The sequence below is a fragment of the Salvelinus alpinus genome, chromosome 7 (assembly GCF_045679555.1).
Source record: "Salvelinus alpinus chromosome 7, SLU_Salpinus.1, whole genome shotgun sequence".
Taxonomy (NCBI): Eukaryota; Metazoa; Chordata; class Actinopteri; order Salmoniformes; family Salmonidae; genus Salvelinus; species Salvelinus alpinus.
Window position 1 is genome coordinate 34,617,870 of NC_092092.1, and position 14,842 is coordinate 34,632,711.

The following is a 14,842-nucleotide window of genomic DNA, read 5'->3' on the forward strand; positions in this document are numbered from 1 at the left end:
AAATATTAAAGCATTAGACCTCTCACTAAAGGCTTCAGTCATACAAAAGTCATACTTAAATCCAAACAGGTTCTCTAGTAAATTGGTAAGAATGTCTCATTCTATGTTCAAGGGCCTTTTTCCCTTGAAAATTCAGATTACACCTGCTCACTTTCAGTTGTTTGAAAAGGAAATTTTTTAAACAAGCCTTAGAAAGTTGGTTGCAATTTCAGTTTAATCCACCTGAAAAGACAGAACAAATAATACAACAAATATTGTGGTTAAATTCAAATATACTAATTGATTAAAAAAACGTATTTTTCAAAAAAAATAAAAATAAAAAAGGTATAATTTTATTGAATGATATCATAAATAGGACTGGTGGAGTTATGTCACACATACAGCTAACACAGACATATGGAAATTACAACCAATTAATTGCAGCATTACCACAAAAATGGAAGAGGCAAGTAGAAGGGGAAAAAAGTAAGGAAGTTGTATGTCGGCCTTTTATTAAAGAACATAAATGGTTAAAGAAAAGTGTGATAAATAAAAACATATACCAATTTCATTTAAGGACCAAAAAACGGACAGCTGTGCCATATAAATTGCAAAATAGCTGTGAAGAGATTTTCGATGTACCCATTCCATGGCACATGGTTTATGAATTGATACGCAAAACAAAGCCGGATTCAAAACTTCAAATTTTTCAATTTAAATTACTATACAAAATTCTTGCAACCAATAGAATGTTATATATATACAATCTTCCCAGCTCTGCAGATTCTGCTGTGAGGAGGCAGAGTCTTTAGATAATTTATTTTGGTATTGTCCATATGTAGCTTGTTTTTGGTCACAGGTCCAGAAATGGCTGAAGAATTGCAACATTTGCCTAGAACAAACGCTGCAGATAGCAATACTGGATGATTTGAAAAGCCATAGTCAATCAATCAATAATATAATAATTATTTTAGCAAAACATTTTTTTTTTTACATTTACAATCTGTAGAAGCTATGAGAATAGAAAGGTTCAATACTTTTGTGAAGCATCACAGCACAGTTGAAAAATATATGGCAAAAATAAATCCAAAATGGATGATGTTGAGAGATAGACGGGAGGGGTTGAAGGGTGTTGAAGGGTGGGACTAATAACAAGATAACCAATGTAAAACATACGAGGTCTGTAAAATGTATATAGGTTCAGAACTTTTGTGAAATAGCACAGTTACAAATAGAAATCAAACTGGATGGACATCAGAAATAGAGGAAGGACTAAAAACAAACAAAATATAACTATTGTAAAATAGATTGTTTCTGTAAAATGTGTATAAGATGTATAAACTGAAGGTAGAAGCCTAAGTGTTTATTAGTTTACTCCAATTGGGGGAAGGGTGGTAGGGTTTGTTGGGAATAATAAAGATATATTCTGAAAAAAGTATTGTCTATATAGGTACAGTGGGGAGAACAAGTATTTGATACACTGCCGATTTTGCAGGTTTTCCTACTTACAAAGCATGTAGAGGTCTGTCATTTTTATCATAGGTACACTTCAACTGTGAGAGACGGAATCTAAAACAAAAATCCAGAAAATCACATTGTATGATTTTTAAGTAATTAATTTGCATTTTATTGCATGACATAAGTATTTGATCACCTACCAACCAGTAAGAATTCCGGCTCTCACAGACCTGTTAGTTTTTCTTTAAGAAGCCCTCCTGTTCTCCACTCATTACCTGTATTAACTGCACCTGTTTGAACTCGTTACCTGTATAAAAGACACCTGTCCACACACTCAATCAAACAGACTCCAACCTCTCCACAATGGCCAAGACCAGAGAGCTGTGTAAGGACATCAGGGATAAATTGTAGACCTGTACAAGGCTGGGATGGGCTACAGGACAATAGCCAAGCAGCTTGGTGAGAAGGCAACAACTGTTGGCACAATTATTAGAAAATGGAAGAAGTTCAAGATGACGGTCAATCACCCTCGGTCTGGGGCTCCATGCAAGATCTCACCTCGTGGGGCATCAATGATCATGAGGAATGTGAGGGATCAGCCCAGAACTACACGGCAGGACCTGGTCAATGACCTGAAGAGAGCTGGGACCACAGTCTCAAAGAAAACCATTAGTAACACACTACGCCGTCATGGATTAAAATCCTGCAGCGCACGCAAGGTCCCCCTGCTCAAGCCAGCGCATGTCCAGGCCCGTCTGAAGTTTGCCAATGACCATCTGGATGATCCAGAGGAGGAATGGGAGAAGGTCATGTGGTCTGATGAGACAAAAATAGAGCTTTTTGCTCTAAACTCCACTCGCCGTGTTTGGAGGAATAGAAGGATGAGTACAACCCCAAGAACACCATCCCAACCGTGAAGCATGGAGGTGGAAACATCATTCTTTGGGGATGCTTTTCTGCAAAGGGGACAGGACGACTGCACCGTATTGAGGGGAGGATGGATGGGGCCATGTATCGCGAGATCTTGACCAACAACCTCCTTCCCTCAGTAAGAGCATTGAAGATGGGTCGTGGCTGGGTCTTCCAGCATGACAACGACCCGAAACACACAGCCAGGGCAACTAAGGAGTGGCTCCGTAAGAAGCATCTCAAGGTCCTGGAGTGGCCTAGCCAGTCTCCAGACCTGAACCCAATAGAAAATCTTTGGAGGGAGCCGAAAGTCCGTATTGCCCAGCGACAGCCCCGAAACCTGAAGGATCTGGAGAAGGTCTGTATGGAGGAGTGGGCCAAAATCCCTGCTGCAGTGTGTGCAAACCTGGTCAAGAACTACAGGAAACGTATGATCTCTGTAATTGCAAACTAAGGTTTCTGTACCAAATATTCAGTTCTGCTTTTCTGATGTATCAAATACTTATGTCATGCAATAAAATGCAAATTAATTACTTAAAAATCATACAATGTGATTTTCTGGATTTTTGTTTTAGATTCCGTCTCTCACAGTTGAAGTGTACCTATGATAAAAATGACAGACCTCTACATGCTTTGTAAGTAGGAAAACCTGCAAAATCGGCAGTGTATCAAATACTTGTTCTCCCCACTGTAGGTATGTGTATGTATATATGTGTATATGTATGCATGCGTGTATGTATATGGATATATATATTTACCCCAAAAAATATATGGGGGATTGGAAATGATGCAGACAATTACATTGATGGAAGCAACATTCTTTCCGCAATATTAAGCTCATCCACCCCTTTAAAAAACCACACATAAAACACAACGTGCCATTGGAACTCAGGAGTGATGGTTGCTGATAATGGGCCTCTGTAGATATACCATTAAAAATGAGCTGTTTCCAGCTACAATAGTTATTTACAACATTTACAATGTCTATACTGTATTTCTGATCAATTTGATGTCATTTTAATGGACAAAAAAAATGTTTTTTGTCCATATATAATTATGTCCCCCCCACTTCTAAAACCAATGTTGTGCCCCTGGTCAAAAGTGTTGTCTGACTGATTTGTAATAGACTGTCATAGCCCCAATTTAAAAAATAAACATCACTTTTTTTTACCTGGTGGGGTCGCGAAAAATGTTTGATATCAAAAAGGGGTTGCAGGCCAAAAAAGTTTGGGAACCCCTGGTCTAAAGACTAATCCATGTTAATGATGGTGAGTGACCAAGCCACTACAAACTGGATTTACCACTAGTGTAGCGACAGATGGTAGAAGCAGAGGCAGGGCTTCAACCAGTGGTGGAAAAAGTACCCAATTGTCATACTTGAGTAAAAGTAAAGCTACCTTAATAGAAAATGACTCAAGTAAAAGTAAAAGTCAACCAGTAAACTGCTACTTGAGTAAAAGTCTAAAAGTATTTGGTTTAAAATGTACTTAAGTATCAACAGTAAATGTAATTGCTAAAATATACTTGAGTCAAAAATATAAAGTAAAAGTATAAACCATTTCAAATTCCTCATATTAAACAAATCAAACAGCACCATAGTTCTTGTTTTTTACATTTCTGATAGCCAGGGGCACAATCCAACATTCAGACATAATTTACAAACGAAGCATGTGTGTTTCGTGAGTCCGCCAGATCAGAGGCAGTAGGGATGACCAGGGATGTTCTGTTGATAAGTGTGTGATTGGATAGATGTAACAAAACCATGATGTGATTGGCCTGGATTTGTAAGCAGTATAACTGCTTCATCTTGTCCTCAGATAGAATGGGTGGAAATATATCCAGTACATTCAGATCTACAGGCCAGCACCAACACACATGATGATACACCGATATCTTGATGATGAGTTGATTAGTTTAAACGATCATGTCCAAGATGGCGTAGCAGTCGGACGTGTGTTTGTCTTATCCTGTCTCGTCCAGTGTAAATAGTCTGTTTCCTCGTTTTTTCCCCGTATATATTTTAATGTCACATTCCATCTGAGAACTATGTGGTACGGATCTGCTATTTTTATACTTTAGAACTGGAACCTCCATCAGAAGCTAGCCAGCTAACTAGCTACTAGCTAGTATTCATTGTTAGCCACTGCTAGCGGTCTTCACCTTTAGCTCGGACACCAGCCAGCTTTAGCTCAGTCAATACCTGCCAGTCTGCACAGCGCGATATTAACTTAGAGCATATCGGACTGCTTTTCTCTACCACATCACCGGATTCCTGCCGCAAGCTCTGAACCATTATACTGGATCATCGCAGCTAGCTAGCTGCAATCCGAGGGGCTACTGTTGGCTAACGCCTCTGTCCCGACGCAAGCACCAGTTAGCCTTGAGCTAGCCTCGAGCTAGGCCCATCTCCCGGCTAGGCGACGAAGGCATACCAGCTAATTCTTGGGCTACAATACCTCTTTTGCCAATCTGGCCTGGACCCTTTATTGTCGACACGGAGCCCAGCCGATCCATCACGACTGGTCTGCTGACGTTATCGTCCGATGTGGTTGCAACAGGCGTTTCCATTGCGTTGTCGCCGAAGACCCATCTGCTAGCCCCGGCCTGTTAGCTGTCTGAATCACCATGTCTTCCGCTTGCCTAGCGTAGTAGCGACTACTGAACGGCTCCCTGACTCACCTATTGCTGCTCATTGGACCCTATGATCCTCAGCTACACAGCTGATGCCTGTTGGACTGTTCACTTAAACGGTACCTCACTTTGTTTATCTGTCGGCCCCAGCCCCGAACTCAGGTCCCTAACTGTGTACCTAACTGACCCTCTCTGCCCATTCATCGTCATTTACCAGCTTTATGCCTCTCTCTAATTTCAATATGCCTTGTCTACTGCTGTTTCGGTTAGTTCTTATTGTTTTATTTCAGTCCCACTCAACATGCCTTAGATAGCTCTTTTGTCCCACCCCCCCACACATGCAGACTTCACCTGGCTTAACTGGTGCCTCTAGAGACACAACCTCTCTCATCGTCACTCTATGCCTAGGTTTACCTTCACTGTACTCACATCCTACCATACCCTTGTCTGTACATTATGCCCTGAATCTATTCTACCACGCCCAGAAATCTGCTCCTTTTATTCTCTGTTCCCAACGCACTAGACGACCAGTTCTTATTGCCTTTAGCCATACCCTTATCAAATCAAATCAAATTTTATTTGTCACGTGCGCCGAATATAACAGGGGTACCTTACAGTGAAATGCTTACTTACCAATTGTGTAAAAAAGGTGTGAGGTGAACAATAGGTAAGTAAAGAAATAAAACAACAGTAAAAAGACAGGCTATATACAGTAGCGAGGCTATAAAAGTAGCGAGGCTACATACAGACACCGGTTAGTCAGGCTGATTGAGGTAGTATGTACATGAAGATATGGTTAAAGTGACTATGCATATATGATGAACAGAGAGTAGCAGTAGCGTAAAAGAGAGGTTGGCGGGTGGCGGGACACAATGCAGATAGCCCAGTTAGCCAATGTGCGGGAGCACTGGTTGGTCGGCCCAAATGAGGTAGTATGTACATGAATGTATAGTTAAAGTGACTATACATATATGATAAACAGAGAGTAGCAACAGCGTAAAAAGAGGATTTGGGGGGTTGGGGGGGTGCACACAATGCAAATAGTCCGGGTAGCCATTTGATTACCTGTTCAGGAGTCTTATGGCTTGGGGGTAAAAACTGTTTAGAAGCCTTTTTGTCCTAGACTTGGCACTCCGGTACCGCTTGCCATGCAGTAGTAGAGAGAACAGTCTATGACTGGGGTGGCTGGAGTCTTTGACAATTTTTTGGGCCTTCCTCTGACACCGCCTGGTGTAGAGGTCCTGGATGGCAGGCAGCTTAGCCCCTGTGATGTACTGGGCCATACGCACTACCCTCTGTAGTGCCTTGTGGTCAGAGGCCGAGCAATTGCCGTACCAGGCAGTGATGCAACCAGTCAGGACGCTCTCGATGTTGCAGCTGTAGAACCTTTTGAGGATCTCAGGACCCATGCCAAATCTTTTTAGTTTCCTGAGGGGGAATAGGCTTTGTCATGCCCTCTTCACGACTGTCTTGGTGTGTTTGGACCATTTTAGTTTGTTGTTGATGTGGACACTGTGGAACTTAAAGCTCTCAACCTGCTCCACTACAGCCCCGTCGATGAGAATGGGGGCGTGCTCGGTCCTCCTTTTCCTGTAGTCCACAATCATCCCCTTTGTCTTGGCTACGTTGAGGGATAGGTTGTTATTCTGGCACCACACGGCCAGGTCTTTGATCTCCTCCCTATAAGCTGTCTCATCGTTGTCTGTGATCAGGCCTACCACTGTTGTGTTGTCTGCAAACTTAATGATGGTGTTGGAGTCGTGCCTGGCCATGCAGTCGTGGGTGAACAGGGAGTACAGGAGGGGACTGAGCACGCACCCCTGTGGAGCTCCAGTGTTGAGGATCAGCGTGGCAGATGTGTTGCGGCTGTCAGGAAGTCCAGGATCCAGTTGCAGAGGGAGGTGTTTAGTCCCAGGATCCTTAGCTTAGTGATGAGCTTTGAGGGTACTATGGTGTTGAACGCTGAGCTCTAGTCAATGAATAGCATTCTCACACAAGTGTTCCTTTTGTCCAGGTGGGAAAGGGCAGTGTGGAGTGCAATAGAGATTGCATCATCTGTGGATCTGTTGGCGCGGTATGCAAATTGGAGTGGGTCTAGGGTTTCTGGGATAATGGTGTTGATGTGAGCCATTACCAACCTTTCAAAGCACTTCATGGCTACGGACGTGAGTGCTACGGGTCTGTAGTCATTTAGGCAGGTTGCCTTTGTGTTCTTGGGCACAGGGACTATGGTGGTCTGCTTGAAACATGTTGGTATTACAGACTCAATCAGGGACATGTTGAAAATGTCAGTGAAGACACCTGCCAGTTGGTCAGCACATGCCCGGAGCACACGTCCTGGTAATCCGTCTGGCCCCGCGGCCTTGTGTATGTTGACCTGTTTAAAGGTCTTACTCACGTCAGCTACGGAGAGCGTGATCACACAGTTGTCCGGAACAGCATCAGTGTTGCTTGCCTCAAAGCGAGCATAGAAGTGATTTAGCTTGTCTGGTAGGCTCGTGTCACTGGGCAGCTCGCAGCTGTGCTTCCCTTTGTAATAGTTTGCAAGCCCTGCCACATAAGACGAGCATCGGAGCCGGTGTAGTATGATTCAATCTTAGCCCTGTATTGACGCTTTGCCTGTTTGATGGTTCGTCACAGGGCATAGCAGGATTTCTTGTAAGCTTCCGGGTTAGAGTCCCGCACCTTGAAGCGGCAGCTCTACCCTTTAGCTCAGTGCGAATGTTGCCTGTAATCCACGGCTTCTGGTTGGAGTATGTACGTACAGTCACTGTGGGGACGATGTCCTCAATGCACTTATTGATAAAGTCAGTGACTGATGTGGTGTACTCCTCAATGCCATCGGAAGAATCCCGGAACATGTTCCAGTCTGTGTTAGCAAAACAGTCCTGTAGTTTAGCATCTGCTTCATCTGACCACTTTTTTATATACTGAGTCACTGGTGCTTCAGGAGGATAGAGTTGTGGTCGGATTTACCAAATGGAGGGCGAGGGAGAGCTTTGTACTCTGTGTGTGGAGTACAGGTGATGTAGAATTTTTTTCCCTCTGGGTGCACATTTACCATGTTGATAGAAATTTGGTAGAACTGATTTAAGTTTCCCTGCATTAAAGTCTCCGGCCACTAGGAGCGCCGCCTCTGGGTGAGTGGTTTCCTGTTTTCTTATTTCCTTATACAGCTGACTGAGTGCGGTCTTAGTGCCAGCATCTGTCTGTGGTGGTAAATTAACAGCCACGAAAAGTATAGCTGAGAACTCTCTAGGGAAGTAGTGTGGCCTGCAATTTATCACAATATACTCTACTTCAGACGAGCAAAATCTAGAGACTTCCTTAGATTTCGTGCACCAGCTGTTGTTTACAAATATGCACAGACCGCCCCCCCTCGTCTTACCGGAGTGTGCTGTGCTATCTTGCCGGTGCAGCGTATATCCCGCTAGCTGAATATCCATGTCGTCATTCAGCCACGATTCCGTGAAACATAGGATATTACAATTTTTGATGTCCCGTTGGTAGGATATTCGTGATCGTACCTCGTCTAATTTATTGTCCAATGATTACACGTTGGCGAGTAGTATTGACGGTAATGGCAGCTTTCCCAGTTGCCTTCGCCGGGTCCTGACCAGGCATCTGGCTCTTTGTCCTCTGTACCTGCGTCGTTTCCTCTTGCAAATACCGGGGATGTCGGTCCTGTGGTGTGTTTGGAGAATGTCTTGTGCGTCGTCTTTGTTGTAGAAAAAATCTTTGTCTAATCCGAGGTGAGTGATCGCTGTCCTGATATCCAGAAGCTATTTTTTGCCGTAAGATATGGTTGCAGAAACATTATGTACAAAATAAGTCACAAATAACGTGAAAAAAAACACATATTAGCACAATTGGTTGGGCGCCTGTAAAACTGCTGGCGCTGGTGATGTAGAGGTTAACCCGGGCCCTGTAGCCCCCAGTACTACACCTATTCCCCAGGCGCTCTCATTTGTTGACTTCTGTAACCGTAAAAGCCTTGGTTTCATGCATGTTAACATCAGAAGCGTCCTCCCTAAGTTTGTTTTATTCACTGCTTTAGCACACTCCGCCAACCCTGATGTCCTAGCCATGTCTGAATCCTGGCTTAGGAAGGCCACCAAAAATTCTGAAATTTCCATCCCCAACTACAACATTTTCCATCAAGATAGAACTGCTAGAGAGGGCGGAGTTGCAATCTACTGCAGAGATAGGCTGCAGAGTTCTGTCATACTATCCAGGTCTGTGCCCAAACAATTCGAGCTTCTACTTTCCGTAAATAAGTCCCTCACTGTTCCCTGTTATAGACCCCCCTCAGCCCACAGCTATGCCCTGGACACCATATGTGAATTGATTTCCCCCCATCTATCTTCAGAGTTCGTACTGTTAGGTGACCTAAACTGGGACATGCTTAACACCCCGGCCATCCTACAATCTAAGCTAGATGCCCTCAATCTCACACAAATTATCAAGGAACCTACCAGGTACAACCCTAAATCCGTAAACATGGGCACCCTCATAGATATCATCTTGACCAACTTGCCCTCTACATACACCTCTGCTGTCTTCAACCAGGATCTCAGCGATCACTGCCTCATTGCCTGCGTCCGTAATGGGTCCGCGGTCAAACGACCACCACTCATCACTGTCAAACGCTCCCTAAAACACTTCAGCGAGCAGGTCTTTCTAATCGACCTGGCCCGGGTATCCTGGAAGGACATTGTCCTCATCCCGTCAGTAGAGGATGCCTGGTTGTTCTGTAAAAGTGCTTTCCTCACCATCTTAAATAAGCATGCACCATTCAAAAAATGTAGAACTAAGAACAGATATAGCCCTTGGTTCACTCCAGACTTGACTGCCTTTGACCAGCACAAAAACATCCTGTGGCGTACTGCATTAGCATCGAATAGCCCGCGCGATATGCAACTTTTCAGAGAAGTCTGGAACCAATATACACAGTCAGTTAGGAAAGCAAAGGCTAGCTTTTTCAAACAGATATTTGCATCCTGTAGCACTAATTCCCAAAAGTTTTGGGACACTGTAAAGTCCATGGAGAATAACCCCCCCCCCCCAGCAACTTGCCGACTCACCCGAATCCATATAGCTGATGTTCTGAAAGAGCTGCAAAATCTGGATACCTACAAATCAGCTGGGCTAGAAAATATGGACCCTCTCTTTCTAAAATTATCCGCCGAAATTGTTGCGACCCCAATTACTAGCCTGTTCAACCTCTCTTTCGTATCGTCTGAGATCCCTAAAGATTGTAAAGCTGCCACGGTCATCCCCCTCTTCAAAGGGGGAGACACTCTAGACCCAAACTGTTACAGACCTATATCCATCCTGCCCTGCCTTTCTAAAGTCTTCGAAAGCCAAGTTAACAAACAGATCACTGACCATTTCGAATCCCACCGTACCTTCTCCGCTATGCAATCTGGTTTCCGAGCTGGTCATGGGTGCACCTCAGCCACGCTCAAGGTCCTAAACGATATCATAACCGCCATCGATAAAAGACAGTATTCTGCAGCAGTCTTCATCGACTTGGCCATGGCTTTCGACTCTGTCAATCACCTTATTCTTATCGGCAGACTCAATCAGTGTTGCCAACTTAGCGACTTTGTCGCTATATTTAGCGAGTATTCAGACTCCTGTACCGACACATTTTCAAAAAAGTGACTAGCGACAAATCTAGGGACTTTTTCTGGTGTTATTGGAGACTCTGACGTGAAAGCACGTATTGTTCTTACTCTTCTCAACGAGCAGCGGGTGCTGCCGTGGGCCCCACCCCTGTCCCAAAGCACTCACAGGCGGCCCAGTCCTCGCGCATGCGGGAAACCGCCGCTGGCTGATCCTGCCCTGGCTTACATAAAAAACTATTAACCTGAATTAGGGCCAGACTAGTTACCATAATTTTCTCACATTGCCATTGACAGTTTTTTCTATTGTCTCTTTTTGGTCCATTTAGATTGTTAATGTAGATTGTATACAACAATTTTTTTCAAATGTTATGGTTAAAAATGTTCATGTTTTACTGTGACTTGTAGGCTCCTAAGTGGACCATAAGGTTAAAAACCAAACCAAATTAAGATAATTTTTTTTTTTTAATGACTACCTTGCCTGGTTCACCAACTACTTCTCAGATAGAGTTCAGTGTGTCAAATCAGAGGTCCTGTTTTCCAAACATTTTAAATTAGTAAATTGATTTTTGCCTTCTGAAGTTGCTACCCAAGCGGGCTGGTCATTAGTTAATTTCTCATGTTTTGACCAAGTCGTTAATTATAATAATGACATTCATTCAACGTTGCTATGCTAAACAAATCATAGAAGCACCTTTGGCAGCAATCTGTATCGGCAGATTTAGTCTGTATCGGCAGAATTTCTCAAACTCTTATGTTAGCTGGGGAGTGGTGGTGAACAGCAATCTTTCCACAGATTTTCAATGTGATTCAAGTCTGAGCTTTGGTTGGGCCATTCCATTTCCCAATGATGGAGAACACTGTGCTCTTGGAAACCTTCAACATTCTAGAATTGTGATGAGGCATATATCTGGGGAAGGGTATAAAACAATTTCTATCTCAGAAATCGACGGCCAGTTCCTTGGACTTCATGGTATAGTGGCAGTGTGTGTGTGTGTGTGAAATGCACAGCTGTGGCGGTACAGCGCTGTGGTTTGTCTGTTAAACCCCTATTAGAAGCCTATAGGGAAAAACAATCAGAGGAATAAAAAGAAACTAAGACTTTATTTGTCAAAAAAGAGGAAATCTGGAATATTTTTACATGGCAACATCATATTTTACAGGAAAGGGCCTGTCCACCAACAGCCCAATAAATATTCAGATACCAAAGGAATACAGCAGGATTACTAATGGGATAATTTAACAGCAGCCTGGAGTAGTGACATAACAAGCATGCACATATATGCAATACACACATACATACACAATACACACATACAATATCACTCCTCTTTCACCCCAATATACAATGCACATACATACAATACACATACATACACTACACATACATACAATACACATACATACAATACACATACATAGTACTTGGGAGAATGGATAGACGGTGCACTGTCCATCTCTCAGCACATATCAAAGCTGCAGGCTAAAGTTAAATCTAGACTTGGTTTCCTCTATCGTAATCGCTCCTCTTTCACCCCAGCTGCCAAACCCTGATTCAGATGACCATCCTACCCATGCTAGATTACAGAGACCTAATTTATAGATCGACCGGTAAGGGTGCTCTCGAGCGGCTAGATGTTCTTTACCATTCGGCCAGTTGGTTTCAGTTCGCTGCAGCGAGCGACTGGAACGAGCTGCAACAAACACTCAAACTGGACAGTTTTATCTCAATCTCTTCATTCAAAAACTCAATCATGGACACTCTTACTGACAGTTGTGGCTGCTTTGTGTGATGTATTGTTGTCTCTACCTTCTTGACCTTTGTGCTGTTGACTGTGCCCAATGTTTGTACCATGTTTTGTGCTGCTACCATGTTGTGTTGCTACCATGTTGTGTTGTCATGTGTTGCTGCCTTGCTATGGTATTGTCTTAGGTCTCTCTTTATGTAGTGTTGTGTTTAGATTTATTATATTTGATTATTTATACTGTATTTTTTTATTATCCCAGGCCCCGTCCCCACAGGAGGCCTTTTGCCTTTTGGTAGGCCATCATTGTAAATAAGAACTTGTTCTTAACTGACTTGCCTAGTTAAATAAAAAATACAATACACATACTCTCACACCCACCCATCCACCCACCCACACTCACTCCCTCCCTGTCCTGTCCATCACTTGCTCTTGTAGGTGAGGTTTTTCCGGTGCCAGTGTATCCAGGCGGGGGCGACGACTAGCCCAGTCAGGTAACCAATCACTCCACCCAGACTGCAGGACACAGGCCACACCTACAGGGAACAGCGTTGTGATATAAATATATTGTGTAGAACAAACACGGTTTGCTGATATACAAAGGAATCGTGTCAGCTCTACTCATGGCCTTTCTCTGTGTGATCTGACCTGCCAGGGTCGGTCCCAGTCCAAAGGGATAGGGAAGGCTCCCAGCCAGGCTCCCACAACACTGCAGCCGACCACCATCTGTAGAGAGGTGTCCCACACCGACATGGCCCTAAAACAAATCACACAAGTATACATATACACATTTTACACACAAAGCATTGACATTGTGAAGCTTGTGACGTAGTGGTAGACTGTCTCCCAGTGGACATACAGTACAGACATACTGTCTCTGTCAGAGAAAGAGAGAGAAGATAAAGAAGTAGTTGGAGAGAGAGTTTGACTAGAATGTGAGAGAGAATAAGAGAATATGGAAATGCGAGACTGAAAGAGAGAGACAGAGGTAGACGTAGATAGAGGTAGTACCCATGTCGGCTGAAGACTCTTATCCAGGCTTGGACGTTGGGCCCGAGGACACACACACACCTCAGAGTGGTTAGACTGGTCAACAACACCGCCAGAGAGAACGTCTCCAGCGCAGACCTAACACGCAAACACAGTGAAAGACTCAGAAACAAAGACTTCCAAAGACTTTCAACAAAATCTGACACACTCAATATTGGCAGGTGGAAACACACTGTCTTGGCAACACTCACTCCAGTAGCGGTGCTCCATACAGGACCACTACAGTGTGGAAGAACAGACAGGAGAGGAGCAAGTAGAGACAGGAACGCACCAACCTAGACATCTGGAGGGGGGAGGAGAGAAAGAGATGATCACCTCATACCATTCAGTTCTCGTATAAAACTGATCATATCTTCATAGTGAGTATGCCTTGTAGGTGAGTGTGTGTTTCTGTTTCTTTAGGTGACTGTGTGTGTACCTTGTAGGTGATAGTGTGTTTCTTGGTAGGGGGGCTGACCCCCAGCAGCCAGAACAGGGAGATGTTGACCACAGCGACAACCCCGGCAACAGAGTACTGCCACAGCAGGTGTGTTCCATACACAGAGAAACCCGGCACTAGCACCGCCGGCACCACTGTCGCCATAAACACCCCCGATGCCATGATGGCGTGGCTGGACGCCATATGTCTGATCTCCTCGTCCCACATGGTGCTGGAGAGAGGTCTGGCCAGGACTACCTGTACTGAAATTGGAAATATGGTATGTTGCAGTTATTGAGAGGAAAAGCTGTAGCAGGGTTTGAACCAGCAACCCCAGTTACAGGGCGAGTGCACTACCACCTGACTGTGCTATAAAGGCATAGTTAGCAGATAGTCTAACGCTTAAGCACTTTGGGCCAGTAACCGAAAGGTTGCTGGTTTAAATCATCGAGCCAACTAGGTGAAAAATATGTTGATGTGCCCTTGAGCAAGGCACTTAACCCTAATTGCTTCTGTAAGTCGCTTTGGATAAGAGCGTCTGCTAAATGACTAAAATATACAAATATGTCAGACCAGGCTGGATGCATTGTTAATCATTATCATAATAGTCTGAAGCACTAAAACCCCTAGCAATAACCCATCAGCTCTTTTTGAGCACAAAACCAACTACAGCAGCTCCAGTCGGGTGGATAGTCTGAATAGCCTACCTTGAGACCCCTTCCTCGTACTGAGATATGACGTTGAGTCAAGTTGACGTTTTTTTGCTATCTAGCTAGCTACTGCCTTTGTAGCCTAGCTAGCTGTATCCTTCGACATAATACAGTAGTTTACTATTCTAAATTAGACAAGTTAACTATAGGCCTACGTGGCTGTTTTTCAATATTTCACATCGATAATGTCGTGGTCATTCATCAGACTCCCTTCCGTAAACATGAAGCAGCGCAAGGTCAGACGCTTACATTGACTGACAAATTTGGCAACCAATAACGGTTTACCACTCCTGCGAGACCAACCAATCAGGTTCT

The 14,842-nt window shown here is 43.9% G+C and overlaps 1 protein-coding gene across 2 annotated transcripts; it reads right to left on the reverse strand.

Moving 5' to 3' along the window:
• Positions 1–11,689: 11,689 nt before the first annotated feature.
• LOC139580883 (phosphatidylinositol-glycan biosynthesis class F protein-like) lies at positions 11,690–14,827 on the reverse strand. Of its 2 annotated transcripts, none has more exons than XM_071410003.1 (6): positions 14,525–14,827; positions 13,818–14,080; positions 13,591–13,682; positions 13,361–13,477; positions 12,998–13,106; positions 11,690–12,885 (listed from the first exon to the last, which is right to left on the reverse strand). In XM_071410003.1, exons 2-6 carry the CDS (start codon positions 14,043–14,045, stop codon positions 12,772–12,774), a joined length of 660 nt encoding a protein of 219 aa, XP_071266104.1. In that variant the 5' UTR covers positions 14,046–14,080; positions 14,525–14,827; the 3' UTR covers positions 11,690–12,771. The 2 variants fall into 2 exon arrangements, with proteins under 2 accessions (XP_071266104.1, XP_071266105.1); XM_071410004.1 differs by having other exon boundaries at positions 13,818–14,075; positions 14,525–14,748.
• Positions 14,828–14,842: the final 15 nt, after the last annotated feature.